This window comes from Acromyrmex echinatior, chromosome 2, assembly GCF_024713525.1.
Source record: "Acromyrmex echinatior isolate Ae372 chromosome 2, ASM2471352v2, whole genome shotgun sequence".
In the NCBI taxonomy this organism is placed as follows: domain Eukaryota; kingdom Metazoa; phylum Arthropoda; class Insecta; order Hymenoptera; family Formicidae; genus Acromyrmex; species Acromyrmex echinatior.
This window is the reverse complement of record NC_141853.1, coordinates 3,586,816-3,601,741: the sequence shown is the minus strand read 5'-3', so window position 1 is coordinate 3,601,741 and position 14,926 is coordinate 3,586,816. Positions and strand designations below refer to the sequence as shown.

Below are 14,926 nucleotides of genomic sequence, written 5' to 3'. Positions count from 1 at the left end.
ATTGCTAACTTCTTAGTTGATTAGAGGCCGGTTGTTTCACCTTTTAGTAAATTTTACCTGTGAGGTAAATTTGGTAATCCGCGCATGTGATTGGATAACTTTGCTACTTATTCAACCCTTAATGGCGGCGACAGTATATGTGTTATATTTGTATGTATGGGCAAAATGATTGGAGTGGCCATTTAATAAACTCAACCGGATATCCAGCCGTCCAACGTTTTTAGTCGAAATTAGTGATTTAGTATAGACATCTGTACTAATACAGACATCTGTGAGTATTTTATACTCAGATAATGACGTTATTATCTGATTTCATTATTTGCTTACTTTGGTAAAAAAATTATCATTTGACAACACAAGTCCATATTTCACTTTTAAAGTGAATTTACGAGATTCACTAAAATACTCGATTTTGTGCAGATTATAGGTAAAAGCTCAGTTAAATCTCACTTGTCAGGTAAATTACAGGCTAATATTACATACGTCCGTTTTTTGTACGACAATTTTTTCAAGTCTGTTGATTGGCTATAGGACAAAGAGGTCTGAGATCCTCTCTGTCGAGCAGCCAATTGACACGCTTGAAAAATTCGACGTATGACAAAAAACGGACGCATGTAATATTGGCCTTACCTTCGAGTATTCCCTTCTTACAGTTGAATGGGAGGGGAATACTCTAAGAAGATTAGTCAATTTTTACAGGTTATGGCATATGGCATACGGTTACCGCCAATATAAACGCTCCCTAAATTTTTACTTTCTCTGTTTATGGACTGTTCATGAGGTTGAAGGGTTACAGGTTGTGAAACGCAAAACATAGGACAATATTTATAATCCGTTTTTATTTTAAAACTGTCTTAAATATAATGTCTTAAGATGCTAATGTAGTTCTCAGATTGACTTACATCTTAAGATTATACTTAAGGGCGATATTCATAGTCGATTTTTACATTCAAGACCATCTTAAGTACAGTCTGAAAATGTCACGAACCAATCAGAGGGCCGTATTAGCATCTTAAGTTTTAATGATAAATGTGATTAATCAATTTCAATAGATTAATCTTCGATTAGTTAATCGGAGTTGAATAATGGCTTATAATGCAATCACAATAGAAGGAATAAGGAATAATGATTTTAACCTATCAGAAACCATGTATTCCAATGTATCCGATTTCCAATAGGTTGACATTTTATTTTTTATTCCTTCTATTGTGGTTGCATCTTATAGGTCAGCACAGACTTTTGCATAAAGCATAATGCACAGTGCATAAGTGAATTAAAATCTTTCCTTTTCTCCTATTCCATGGAAAAGAAGAATTTCGATTGATTGATTCTTTTATGCACTATGTATTATGCAAAAGTCTATGCTGGCCATAATGGCTCCAACACACCAGCACGATATTCAATAAGAATATGCCTTTAGAATGAAAACATCGGTAAAACTGTAAAATGACAATCAAAGTCCTTTATTTCTTTCCTTTTCATGAAATAAAGGACTTTGATTGATTAACTGCGTTAATACAAATCTAAGGCGTCGGGTGTTCTTATATTATAGCATGTCACGTGCACTGTAGAAAAAGAGCACTTCAACACGTCAGATTTGCATTGCCGAACGCAGTTATTTTCTTATGCTTCATGTTTTATGCGTTAAGCTGGAAACAATAAAAAGCAGGCAATAGGAACAGGGAATAAGAGATTTCAACTTATCAGAATGAATAATAGAATGAACGCTTTCTGATAGGTTGAAATCTTTTATTCCCTGTTCCTATTGCCTAAGTTTTTCATTTCCAGCTTTTTACATAAGAAATTTAACCAATCTGAGTTCTTCATTTCATGGAAAGGAAAGAAACGAAGGACGTTGATTGGTACATTTTTGTATGTATTACGTGTTATGTATTATGTGTTATGCAAGAGTTTGTGCTCCCCGCTTGACAAATACATACCAATGCATTGTCATATGTCATGTCACCGCTTGTGGCGGGAAAATGCATGTTACTGCGCATATCACGCATTTGTGTCGAATGTGATCGAATGATTAAAATTGATGATTTATCTGAAAAAAATTATATTTTAAATCGCGTTTCAGTATAATCTAAAATTCTGCATTTTAATTTTCGATGAATCTCAATGCGATGCTCGAAGTACGAAGAGTTAAACTTTAAGCAACTAAACGCAAGGTTATCTACAAATTTTTACATAATGTAAAACACTGAACATTTCACTGAATTATCTGCGAGAAATTCACACGCGGAATTACTTAGAGAATCTTTTCACTGGATTCTGACTTTTTCAATAGACATTTTTTCGATAGACATTTAATTTTCGCATCAATATCTTAAGGAAAGACTTGAAATATTGTTCCATTCGATACAGAAATATTTGGTTGTAGTTCAACTTCCTCCCCAGCTTTAGTTATTTCACGTCATGTGCGTGACTGATAAAAAGATAAAAAACAAAAATTTGCAGCTTATCATCTCTTGTATGATTACACAAGTGCATCTTGATGCTCACTTTGTTGAAGAGAATGACGCACAATACATTTCTGGGCCGTTCCGCCCATATTAATGGATCTTACGAGGTAAATGTATTTGGCAATCGCTGTTTTTTTTGTCATAATTTTCTATTGCCTTTTAATTTATTGCATTCATTGAAAAATCGAAAATTTTTGTTATAATTAAAGAGAAATAATTTATTTTAATGAGATGCCTTGCATAAAATATATATATATATATATATATATATATATATATATATATATAGTTACATTATTTAATTTTATTATAATTACTTTTCAACGTTTAATTTAATTTGATTATTTTTTTAATTTTTTATTTACGTCATTTTTTTTAAATTAACATAACTCGAACTTATTTGTGTTCTGTATAGTTGTAGAGAAGTAATATGATTATTTAGTGATTGTTGGCATTTTTTTTCTTCAAAGAAAGAAGGTTAATACATATAATATATATAAATAAAAAGTTTATTTATAAATAGAATAAGTATATATATGATTTTAGGAAGCCATAAAAGCATTAAGCCTTACTTTACAAAGCAACACTGCTTATTTACAATCTGTTAAGAATGCAAATAATTCTACGAAATTGAAGGAAGTAGAAAAATATTTACTCAGGTAAGAAAGTTATCAGTACTTTAACATTAATAATTAAAATAAAAATTTAAGTAGATTATTTTATACTTCAATGAATATTTACTCTGATAATGAAATTAAATCTTCATGCCCCTGTTCTTTTCTATTAAGAATGCAACATACATAAAAAACATTAAATATAAATTTTGAATTAAAGTTTGCTTTTTGATATAATTTCATATCTATTAATTTCAAGTCCATTATTACAGATCTGGTATTACTTTAGAGCAATTGAATAATCTGTCTGTCATCCATGTGGCTGGTACCAAGGGTAAAGGTTCAACATGTGCATTTACGGAGGCGATTCTGCGACAGCATGGCTTTAGTACAGGCTTCTTCAGCTCGCCGCACTTGGTGTCCGTGCGGGAACGCATTCGGTTAAATGGAGAATCTATCAGTCAAGCACATTTCACTCGTTTCTTTTGGAATGTATATCAACGCCTAGAACAAAAACGGGAATATGAGTATGACATGCCAACGTACTTCAAGTTTCTAACGATTCTCACATTCCACGTGTTCCTGGAGGCAAATGTTGACGTAGCGATCATTGAAGTTGGAATCGGTGGCGAACTGGATTGTACCAACATCCTACAAAATCCGGTTTGTGTGGGTATAACGAGCCTTGGTTTAGAACATACCTCACTGCTAGGCAATACTCTGGAAGAGATTGCTTATCAGAAGTCTGGAATCTTCAAACCACATACGATTGCTTTCACAGTGCCACAACCAGATTCAGCGATGCACGTTCTACAGAAACGAGCCGTAGAAAAAAAATGTCGTGATTTACGAATAGTTTCTACGACTGAAGGTTGTAAGTGGAACGATGTTTTCTCGTTGGCAGGCATTGATATTAAAAGCGTGCAGCAACAGAATGCTTTGTTGTCGATCAGCATAGCACACGAGTGGATGAAATCACGTTACGATCAATCTATTATAAACGATAAATACACTAATGGTTTTTACAATCTCCAAAGCGAAAAGAATGATTTATCACCAATTATTTCTCCAAATAAAGTTGCGACTGCATTGATGAACTGCAAATGGCCAGCTCGCATGCAGATTCTAAGGACCAGTGTGGCAGATTTTTTTCTGGATGGTGCTCATACGATCGAGAGTATCGTTAACTGTATATCATGGTTCAAGAGAATTAGTCGGGGAACCTCTAGTAAGTTCCTAATATTTAATATCAGCGGTGATCGAAATTCTCTGGAATTATTAAAACTGCTGAAACCTTTGAATTTTGATAGAGTTTATTTTGCTCCAAATTGCACTGGAATGATTAGCGTGGAGGATTTATCAAATTATATGCTACTCGACGAGCAGAGAAAGAAATGTAAAAAACACTGTGCGTTGTGGGGTGATAACTCTGTGTCGAAGAATACCGTTGTCGAAGTGCTCTATGACATTAAGAAATATGTGTCGTCACAGATGGATAGTAACGATAAAATAGAGGTACTTGTAACAGGATCATTACATTTGAATGGCGCGGTATTAGCTATTCTGGACCCTAATTTGTCAATGACTAGTGATTTTTAATATAATATAATGTAAAATATTGTAATATTGAAATTTGATCTGTTAAGATGTTTACTATGACGAAATAATTCTTGTGAGAAATACAAGATCTGACATGAAATATCAATATACACACAACACACACACACACAGAGTCTTCAAAAAATCTGGAAATGCTAAAATATTTCGAAAACGATCAACTCTAGCGAAAAATATATAAAAGCAAAGTTGTAGGACTTAAAAAATCTACCTAACTGATGATAAGAGGTTGACTTGAGTGGAATCTGCAAAGTCATATGAAGATCAAGTTGAAATTTTTAAATGGAATCTCCTATTTTTCATTGCATATTCTTATAACACACCTAGAGAGCTCTCTAAAACACTATAATAAAATAATTTTTCATGAAGTACTTTTCGAGTTATAAGGCTTGAAAGTTACAGTAACACTAACATTAGCATTATGCAAGGTATCCGACCGACGGTTAAAAACCTCTTGAATGTCGTTCAGGATCATGTTCTGAATAACATTTGTCAAAATCAAGGCTAATGGAGGTTATATCTCTTATTTTCATTTTTATGCAAAAATGAATTTTTAGTGCAAAAATGAAATTTATATAAGGTGTGATATAATGTTGAAATAATAAATAACTTTTTTTTAGAAATCGTAAAATTATATTTAACATAATGTTTAATAGTAACAATAATAATATTAATTACTTATTATGTTAAAACGGTACACATTGCATTGTGACATAATTTCAGAGCATTCCCGTGATTATACAATTGCAATCATTGTTTTTGTACTTCGATGTAGGTCAATCACTCATAGTGCATCCAAGTAGTAAAGTTATATGTTTGAGAAAATTCTGTTAAATTTTTCTCGTTGAGCGAATTATACAAATACGATATTATGGATAATTGTAAATAAGTATTCAAAAAATCTTTGGATGATACTCTAATTCCGACTCTGCCTCGGTGTCGGATAGACTAAGTGAAACGCCAGTTCTTCGTCTCAGACGATTATCCTCAGGACTCTAAAATAAATTAAAATTATAATTATATTATTATGAAGAAATTTAATAAAAATATTTACTATATTTTGTAATACATAATATGAAAGGTAAATATTTTAATCTCTTATTTTACATTATATAATATTTAATATACATGTTCAATCAGAATTTTAGGGATCTTTCATAGAAACATAGGATGATTTTATACATAAGATGATTTTAGAAATTGAAACATAGGATATTGATACATAGGATGATTTTAGAAATTGAAAAATTGATAGCATATATAATCTTTTCTAACAGAAAATGGGAAAAAAATTAGATGTGTCTTCCTAATTGATTTTTAATCTTGTATGTGTAACAAATACAGAGATTTGTATTTAACATGAATAATAAAAAATAAGACTTGCCTGATCTAAAATACCGGCAGTGGGTTCAGACGCGTATCCTACTTCTTGTGCATCTTCTTCCAAGTCCGCCTCGTACTCCTCTAGTTCGTCCGAATCTGAATCTATATCGAGATCGATGTATCGGCTACCACGCGAAACTTTACACACCATCTGCGCAAGATCGGTGAAAGTGTATGAAGAGGGTGACTGTTGATTAGCCGCTTGATATTTCGCTCGCATAGCTCTCGCATTCTCTCGATCCGCGTTGAATTGAGGGAGAACTCCGGCTTTTGATTGACCCTCGAAATATGTTTTCCCTGAAGAATGTGATTCGTTTCAATCTTGTAGATATATTTAAGTGTGTACAAACATTTCATTTCTTATTAATATGAAATTTACATTATAATAAACATTTATAACATTTATTAACATTTATTAACATTGATTTACAATCCTTTACAATAGATTTAGATTTAACATAAATAATGATACAATTCCTTACCATGCTGGTATCCCACATCCTTGATCTCGTCAAAATTGGCAAATTGGAGGGTCTTGTACTTATCAATCGGCGGTCTAATGTACTCGCAATAATCCGAACTTTTCACCTCTTCTAGCTGGCGAACACAGCTCACATACGCCAATCTAGATTGGATATCTGGTAAATTTGGCACCTTCACGGGTGTAGCAAATGGATTCCACCGCTTCCACAGTAACCACCAACCGGACAACGAGTCCCCATAATTCGTCAAGTCTGTGTCGTCTTGTGACCCGACGTCAATGGCCAGAATATGATGTGCTCCTTGCCGCAACATTTCGTCAGCTTAAATGAAAATGTGGAGAATGTATGAATCGAGAATGTTAATATCAATTTAATTCTATTTTATAAAAGCTTTAATTTATGAAACAAAATTATTGAATTTTATATATATATATATATATATATATATATATATATATATATATATGATATATTTGTTCACGTAGAATTATATATATATTTTCTACGTACATAAAATTTATATATTTTTTTCTATAGATTTATTATGCTATATTTTTCTAAGAAAAGAATATACTGACTATATATGATTGAAAGTATCAAGAACCACATCGAGAGCTTATAATCAGGATTAACATAAATGATAGAAAAGACGAGTACCTGGCACGTTATTAACATAACACCCGTCGACCAAAAGATGCCCATCAAGGGGATCGCAAAGGGGAGGAAAGACTCCCGCGATAGTCATACTGCCGCGAATATATCTCCATAGTAAACCTGAGCGGACTTAACTATTCAGAATTTGATAATTGCATCTTTTATCAACGGGAGTGAGCTTGACGTTTCTCGTGATTTCATACTTTTATTGTATTTCAGTAACATTTATAAATAAATCTTCAACATCGTGCCAAGGTAAATATGAAATAATACAGAATCCAACTAAAATTAGATAACCAATTAATTAAAATTCAAAGAAGAGTTAGTATTTTGTCATAAAATAAATATACGATTAATATCATTTTCACGATAAATTGCCAAATTATATAATTTATATGCATTTGTAAAATTATTAACTCAGATTTTATTATATAAGAAAATTATCAGCACAGATTTTATTATATAAAAAGTGTAAATTTCTAGTGGTGCCTCCTAAATAAATTTCATATTATCTTGACATCAATATGGTGTTTTGCTTTAAGTTCTACACTGACCATGCAAAGATTGCCGCTCATCAGTGCGATTTGAATTACCTGGAAGGTTATTGACGTACCCGCCGTCGAGTAGGAGATGGCCATCAACAGGGTCACACATGGGTGGCATATAACCAGACAATGACATCGAGGCCCGAATGTACCGCCACAGCGATCCTAAAGAATCATTCTCTTTAATATCCTACATTTACCGGTATACATTATCCGAAATACTTCCTGTGTTCTTAAATACTTCCTGTATTCTTAGTACTAACAGTAATTAATTAAATTTTTTTCTGTATATGAATTTATGTGTATGTAATAAGAAACATCATATTAATCAAAATTGATTGAACTGCAACAATATTGATGAGTCAACAATATTGATTAGAGTCCGACCGAAACTGAAAACACTCACTACGTATCAGTTTTGACTAAAACCATATAGCTTTTCTTCATAAATATTAATTTTAATATGTGTAATTATTGTTTCAATAATTAAATTATGGTATTTACGAAGAAGTACTTATATTCTTTGGCCAAAATTGACACACAACCGAAACTTCGATTTCGGTCTGAGTTTAATTATTGTTTCAATAAATTATGATATTTATGAAAAAAAAATATATGATATATGAACATGTCTATACAAATGGTCTTTATAGGATTCTTATTTTTTAATTTTGGTTTCAGTTTCGGTGGAAATTGATATATAGTCGAGTGTTTCAGTTTAGTTTCGACAAAAGTTTTGATCGAACTCTATTGATGATATAAAACAATGTTAATAATAATAATATTACGATATCTTTAGATTTTTAGATGTTTTCACATTCAGTCTATTCATATTGAATTTAATCTTTTTTTCTATTTAAGAACAATTAATGGCATACTTTATTTTATTTACAAATTTTTAAACAGTAATTTTTGGAGTATAATTGAGAGCAATATTTTTCCCATACTGTAATTTTAGTATTAAAAACATACAGGAAGTATATGCACATTAATTTATAATTTTTATATATTCGAGTGAAAATAAAAATATGTCTCATTCGGATTTTTCTTTAAAAATGGTATTAAACGGAGAGTACGTCAACAATAGTTATCCGGAAAGCTCACTCCCGCTCTTTAAAGCTTCTACTATCATGCTAATGTGCACATCTAAAACAAAAACAAGTTTACATGCCATGACAAAGCTATGGTGTGAATCAAGAAAGAACGATGTCTCATATGTTTCTATTTTTCATACAGACATCCAAAGTCGATTGCCGAAATAATTTTAGATATTAGAATGAAATCTATGAAGATATTAGAATGAAATCTATAGAATGAAACACATCTCTTACGTACTTGTTTTTTGATTCACTCTATATAGATATATTACTATTATTTTTTAATAACATATCAAAGCTTCTCGTTATATTTGGCTGCATTATCCACTTGTAGAATCTTTGAGACATCAAAAAAGTTTACCACCATAACAATTTTTATTTATTGTATAATTTTATATTTAAAAATCATAAATGAATAAAACACCAATGGACGAATGTACGAAAATTAAATCAAACTAGAAGCTTTGTTAATATTTAGAAGAAAATTTAAGGCAACTAGATTTGTACAGACCGTGTCTATGCGTGCGCATACAGGAGTCCGTGATGTCTGTGGTTATAATGAAAAATGGGAGCCACAAGTCCTCTATATATGTGTCACCAAAAGTCTGCTGTATCGTTTTGTTAAAATCTTTACCAGAGAACATCGAAGTCATCGGATAAGTTAAGTCCATAATCTGCCGCCACCATTGAGTCATTTTCTATCGGAAAATAAATATAGTATTTTTGTATACAAACATTTTTCGATTCGATGGTAAGGCTCTCTAAGCAGTTATAAAGAAGAAATAAATCTATATATTTCAGTATGCAGACATTTGGGGAAAAAAAAAATTATAATTTGGTAGATTTACACAGATTTATATATTATACTCTAGAAATCTAATAATAATAAAAGAATCCAGAGTACGACAATGGGAATCGAGAAATCTATTTTATCTCACCTCGGACCACTCTCTAGCCTTTTGTGTGGTAGTAGTGATGTTTTTTTCCATACACCATAGAGCACCCATGAAGGCGCCGATGCTGACACCACCAATCATATCTATAGGTATACCTGCTTCGATGATGGCTTTTAGCATGCCCACGTGAGCAGCGCCTCTTGCACCACCTCCACCTAGAACAAGACCGACCGAGGTGCCAGTCAGCCACCGCGCTAGTCTACTGAAGTCGCTGTGTACGTTTGGCTCAGACATGAGCACTTTAGAGTATAATTCGTTCTGCAATATATTTTAGATTAGAATATTTACTCTTTTCTTTTGTTAATACTCGCAATAAATTAATTTTTTTACTAATAGCATAAATAAAATAAAACAGATCGTAGGAAATTCAGACTAGATTTCATAGTCGATAACTATTACTTACAATTCTATACTGCGATCTTCTGGTGAACATCCGTTTTGGACACTGGATGTGATGATGGCTGGATACCCACGATCTCATGTTCAACCATTGAACAGTATTCGTAGGTCGTTGACCGTTCTGTTCTTTGTGTAATAGTACTAATTCCTTCTGCGTTCGCATTACCAGCCGTTCTATCTCACGTTCCGTCCGACCAATCGATGGCGCTCGATCGCCAAGACCCACGATAAGAATACAATCAGCTTGTCTCACACATCGCTGAGTCCATAGAGTATAACTTGAATCACATTGATATAAAGATATTCTATGTTGATCTTCCTGCTGTGCAAGCCAAGAAGTTAATCGGTATTCATTTGCAGGTTCCATGATGGTCGTTCCTAAAGTCTACACATAAAAAAAAACTGACGATTAATAAAATATTAATTGTTTTCGAAAAATCAATTGATTTAATATTTAATTATTTCTTTTTATTGAGAAACGAATATATAAATAAAAAATATGTAAATAATATACATATAAAAAATTAATGCTATACTTAATTAATATTAATAATTATATGCTATACTTAAGTACATAATCGGTGTTAGATTGTAACAAGATAAATAATATTAGCATGAAATATAGAATTCCTATATATGTAATACCTTTCTTACGACATCCGACGTTAGACGAAGGCAAGGTCCAATGGCACATAAAGAATGATATAATTCATAAGTAAAAGCAGTTAATGGTACATCATCCGACACCGGCACTATAGCAACAGTTGAAAAATTTACTTGTGCGGGTCTAGCATCAACCGTTGCTGCGGCTCGTCTGTAAATATTTTTTTTAATTTAACATTGATTTATACTAACAAATAACATTATAAACATAAAATATTGAATTGTATATGTAACAACAATGATATGAGTGCGTATTTATTACATTATATACAATAATATATTTACTGAGTATCATTGTTGTTGTTTTTTGTGTGTGCTTGCTGCCAAGTGCCGAGTATGCGATGGCCGAGAAGATTTATTAATCTCGTGACAACAATTGGATATCTAAGTTTGATTACATTGAATAAACCTTCCGGTAGCTTTGCCAGCTCAGAATCCCGGACCGCCATGACCGTCGTCGATCTCGAAGTTTGCGTGACCATTTCTACGATTCCCACCAAGTCACCCTTTCCGTATTCTGCTACCAGTTCTTTTTTACCGTTTTTGTAAGTGATTACTGATCGCAATCGTCCACTTAACACAATGAATGTCGAGTCTGATTCATCTCCTTGTCTATAAACGGCTCGTCCGCTTTCAAGGAACAACCAGTCAAGAGCGAAATCCACCTATCCAAGAAACAATAATATATTCATTAAAAATTCTTCTTTTAATAGGAGTTTCTTTATTACAGATTCTTACCTGTCTTACGAAAGGACTTAATCTGCGAACAACGGTATGTGCCACGTGCAACACGACTGTAGGTTGATCTCGCATGATAGCGAAGAATGTCAATTTGCTGAGTAACGCGATACGGCTGGCATGTTTTGCTCTGATTGTATAAAAAGATGGTTCGCCAGTTAACACTGCTAAACCACCAACAATTTCGCCCTGATGAGCACTAAACATGTGCACTTCCTGGCCCGCATCTCGGCCCTCCGATACGCGTTGGCTTACTATTAGTGAGCCCGAAAGCACATATACAAGTGCAACATCCTGTACCACAATTAAATTTTGATAATATTTCTACAGTATCTTTATAAAAAAATCATTTCCTTTTATATGGAATATATAGCTTGTATTTGATAAATGTAAGATCGCAAACCTTATGAGATTCTTCTTTCATCAGATGAGTACCAGCCGGCACTTCCCTGATCTGCACTTTGTCTTTAAGCACATCCTCATCTTCTATACCAAGTTCATGAACGAATGCGTCTGTAGCAATTTGTATAAGCTGCGCTTCGTCCAACTGTTGTTGCTGTTGCTGCGTTGCTTCATTAACCTGGCGCTTTTTGCTAGAATAAGAATGAGAGGCTTCCGAATGTGATCCATGTGTGGACTGAGGCATCGCTATAAGAGGTGATGTTGCCCAATGAGAATCGCATTCTGGTACCATCTCTGGCGAATTCTGACTAGCTTGTACATTAAAACCCTGATTCTTCCAATCGACATTGCTCTTTCTACAAAATAATCCAGTCAGTTATTTTAACGAAATTTATTTAATTTATTTAATATATTGAATTAAAGAGATGTATTTAATATTATAAACAATATAAATTAATATATTAATATTGTGAATTTATAACATTTTGATTAAAAAATTTCTTACCGTCGATTCATGATTATTGGCATAGGTTGAGAAGTGCTTGAATCACGATGAGAAATATCACTGGTGTCATACATTTCTGATGTACTGACTGGAAATATAGGTACACTTTCCATGTTTTGTGAGGCAAAATTCTCTCTGGTTCTTGATCGTACTGGTGAACCAGAGAATGGACTCTGCTTCTTCTTATGTGATCCCTGATTGACTAATTCTGCGGAAAGACCGAGATATTGATGTAAAGCGGTAAAAGTAACTCTTTGCAGGCGCACCATGATGACCTGGATAACTCGAACAAAGGCTTCAGGATAATCTTGAAATACCTGAAATAATATCAGTATTGTATATAAAATATCTTTCAATTTCACTTTATATAATATAGGAGAAATATTGAAAGAAAAATAGAATAAGCTGCAAATGCAGTACTTACTTCTTGAAATGCGCTCATTGGTAACTTTACTACAACAGAATCTTCTACCGCTCTTGCTGATACAGTTTTGTATGTACTTGTATGACCGGTAAGTACATCTGTAAAGCTAAGAAGACTGGTAACTGATTCGCCCGTTTTTACCACTTTCAATAATATTTGAGAGCCATCAGGTCCAGTAATATATACATTAACTAAACCCTGCTGTACTATAAATAAATTCTCATCGGGGTCTCCGATCTTGAATAATGTGTTGCCAGCAGGTAAATTCATAATCTCTGTGTACTTGCATAACTTCAAGAAAACAGGTTTTTCAAAGTGGCCAAAGACTCTAATACTTTGTAACATATATAGTGCGTCTGGTGGTACTCTCTCACCAGGACCTAAATCTTCTTCCAAATATTCAGCTGGTGGTTCTAACACCTTGAAATTAAATAATCTAAGCTTAGACACATATCAGATGAAATCAATAATTATTGCGATATATACTTTAAGCTGTTGTGGAACAGTATCCTTTTTAAGTTGCAATAATCGACGAGCAAATCTCATGACTGCTCTTCTCTTCTTCCCTTGTCCAGTAGCATGCACTTGGCCACCAATGGACTTTACTTTGCGCAACATCTTTCTGCCATAAAAGAGAACCTTGTCTCTCTTCCTGAACCTTGGCTTTCCAGTGCCTACTCCAACAAACTCCTTCACTTCTGGTAAAAATTCTTTGTTCTTCCATTTGCGTACCACGAAAATCGACGCAATTAAGAAAACAAGGAGTAAAATCGTGGCAATAACAAAGAGTGTCCTTGATGTTTGATATTCCTCTATGAACCTCCCAATCCATCTTGAAAATATGTATGACCCCAGGCTCTCGTTGAACTTATTAAATAATTCTATCACCTATATTTAACATATTCTAGCATTAGTATATTTCCAATATAATTATTTTCTTAAGTAAGAATAAAGACATATTTTTTCTATATGTTATAATCATTTCTTAAATAAATAGAAAGTATCTAAAATCATTGTCAACTTCTTATCTTACCAATTAGATTCTTCCTAAAAGGAAAATTCTGATTTTTATTAAACTTAATTGTGCAGATTTTAATCTATTTTTAAAAATATAAAATATTTTGTTCATGAGATGGATCTGAAAGATAATATTTTTGAAGGATAATTTTCTGTTTATTCATGAAATAATTACTATTCCATTACCGATATATCATTACTGAAAAATTTATATAATATATGATTTATATAAGTGATGCAATAATATAACTATTTCCTCTTATACAAAAAAAAATTCTAAATCTCAAAGTTTATAAACTAAAATGACACTTGACTCAAGTTATATCTGTTATTTGTAAAGATTCGGTTGCGAGTGTCAATGATCTCAGAGAAGCTCATTAATTAACATATATAATGTACATATGCATGCTATCTCGAAAATTGTATCGATCAAGAAAAAAATAATGAATGGAGAATAATTCAAGGCAGTAAATATGCACAACCTCCATAGTGAGTACTCATGTCTCCTCTGATGAAAAATCCGCCCAAAAACAAGATGTGTTTCGACTAGGACCATATACGTTGGCGAGCACGAAATTACGCGAAAACGTAAACGAGCTAATTGAGTCCGTGGAGACGAAAAATTAACTATTTATCTCGCGAGTAAACGACCTTTGATACTTCGCTCGAGTCATCCAGCGCCATTTTGTTCGCGCGGCTATTGAGATCGATGGTTTAAAATAATTTATATACATACCAGATACGAATGCACCTCGACGTAAGTAAACGTCACAAGTTGACGCAAATCGATTGCATAAACAATCGTAACCAACTATAAACCTACAATTTCAATCTTTTATTCATTTAATTTTCCAACAATTATGAGTCCTTATCCATATATATGCATTATTACTTTATTATAAATTTATTATTTAATTCCACGTTTTCTATTTAAAAAAAAAAGTTTGCTTTCTTTATTTTGA

At 32.7% G+C, this 14,926-nt stretch overlaps 2 protein-coding genes across 9 annotated transcripts; one reads left to right on the top strand and one right to left on the bottom strand.

The window, feature by feature from the left end:
- The first annotated feature begins 28 nt into the window (after positions 1-28).
- Positions 29-6,094, top strand: Fpgs1 (Folylpolyglutamate synthase 1). Of its 5 annotated transcripts, none has more exons than XM_011053856.2 (4): positions 29-271; positions 2,464-2,575; positions 3,015-3,127; positions 3,355-6,094. In XM_011053856.2, the coding sequence occupies exons 2-4, from the start codon at positions 2,501-2,503 to the stop codon at positions 4,679-4,681; spliced, it is 1,515 nt and encodes a 504-aa protein (XP_011052158.1). In that variant the 5' UTR covers positions 29-271; positions 2,464-2,500; the 3' UTR covers positions 4,682-6,094. The 5 variants fall into 5 exon arrangements, with proteins under 5 accessions (XP_011052158.1, XP_011052147.1, XP_011052131.1 ...); XM_011053845.2 differs by lacking the exon at positions 29-271 and adding an exon at positions 1,750-1,872; XM_011053829.2 differs by lacking the exon at positions 29-271 and adding an exon at positions 1,901-2,174.
- Positions 5,453-14,688, bottom strand: sws (patatin like phospholipase domain containing sws). 4 transcript variants are annotated; one of them, XM_087416744.1, is made up of 16 exons: positions 14,447-14,685; positions 13,434-13,835; positions 12,948-13,367; positions 12,524-12,840; positions 12,020-12,374; positions 11,617-11,910; positions 11,164-11,543; positions 10,861-11,029; positions 10,220-10,600; positions 9,799-10,074; positions 9,372-9,558; positions 7,812-7,928; positions 7,222-7,338; positions 6,565-6,885; positions 6,084-6,379; positions 5,453-5,694 (listed from the first exon to the last, which is right to left on the bottom strand). In XM_087416744.1, exons 1-16 carry the CDS (start codon positions 14,450-14,452, stop codon positions 5,593-5,595), a joined length of 4,140 nt encoding a protein of 1,379 aa, XP_087272870.1. In that variant the 5' UTR covers positions 14,453-14,685; the 3' UTR covers positions 5,453-5,592. The 4 variants fall into 4 exon arrangements, with proteins under 4 accessions (XP_087272870.1, XP_011052100.1, XP_011052111.1 ...); XM_011053798.2 differs by lacking the exon at positions 7,222-7,338; XM_011053809.2 differs by lacking the exon at positions 7,812-7,928.
- Positions 14,689-14,926: the final 238 nt, after the last annotated feature.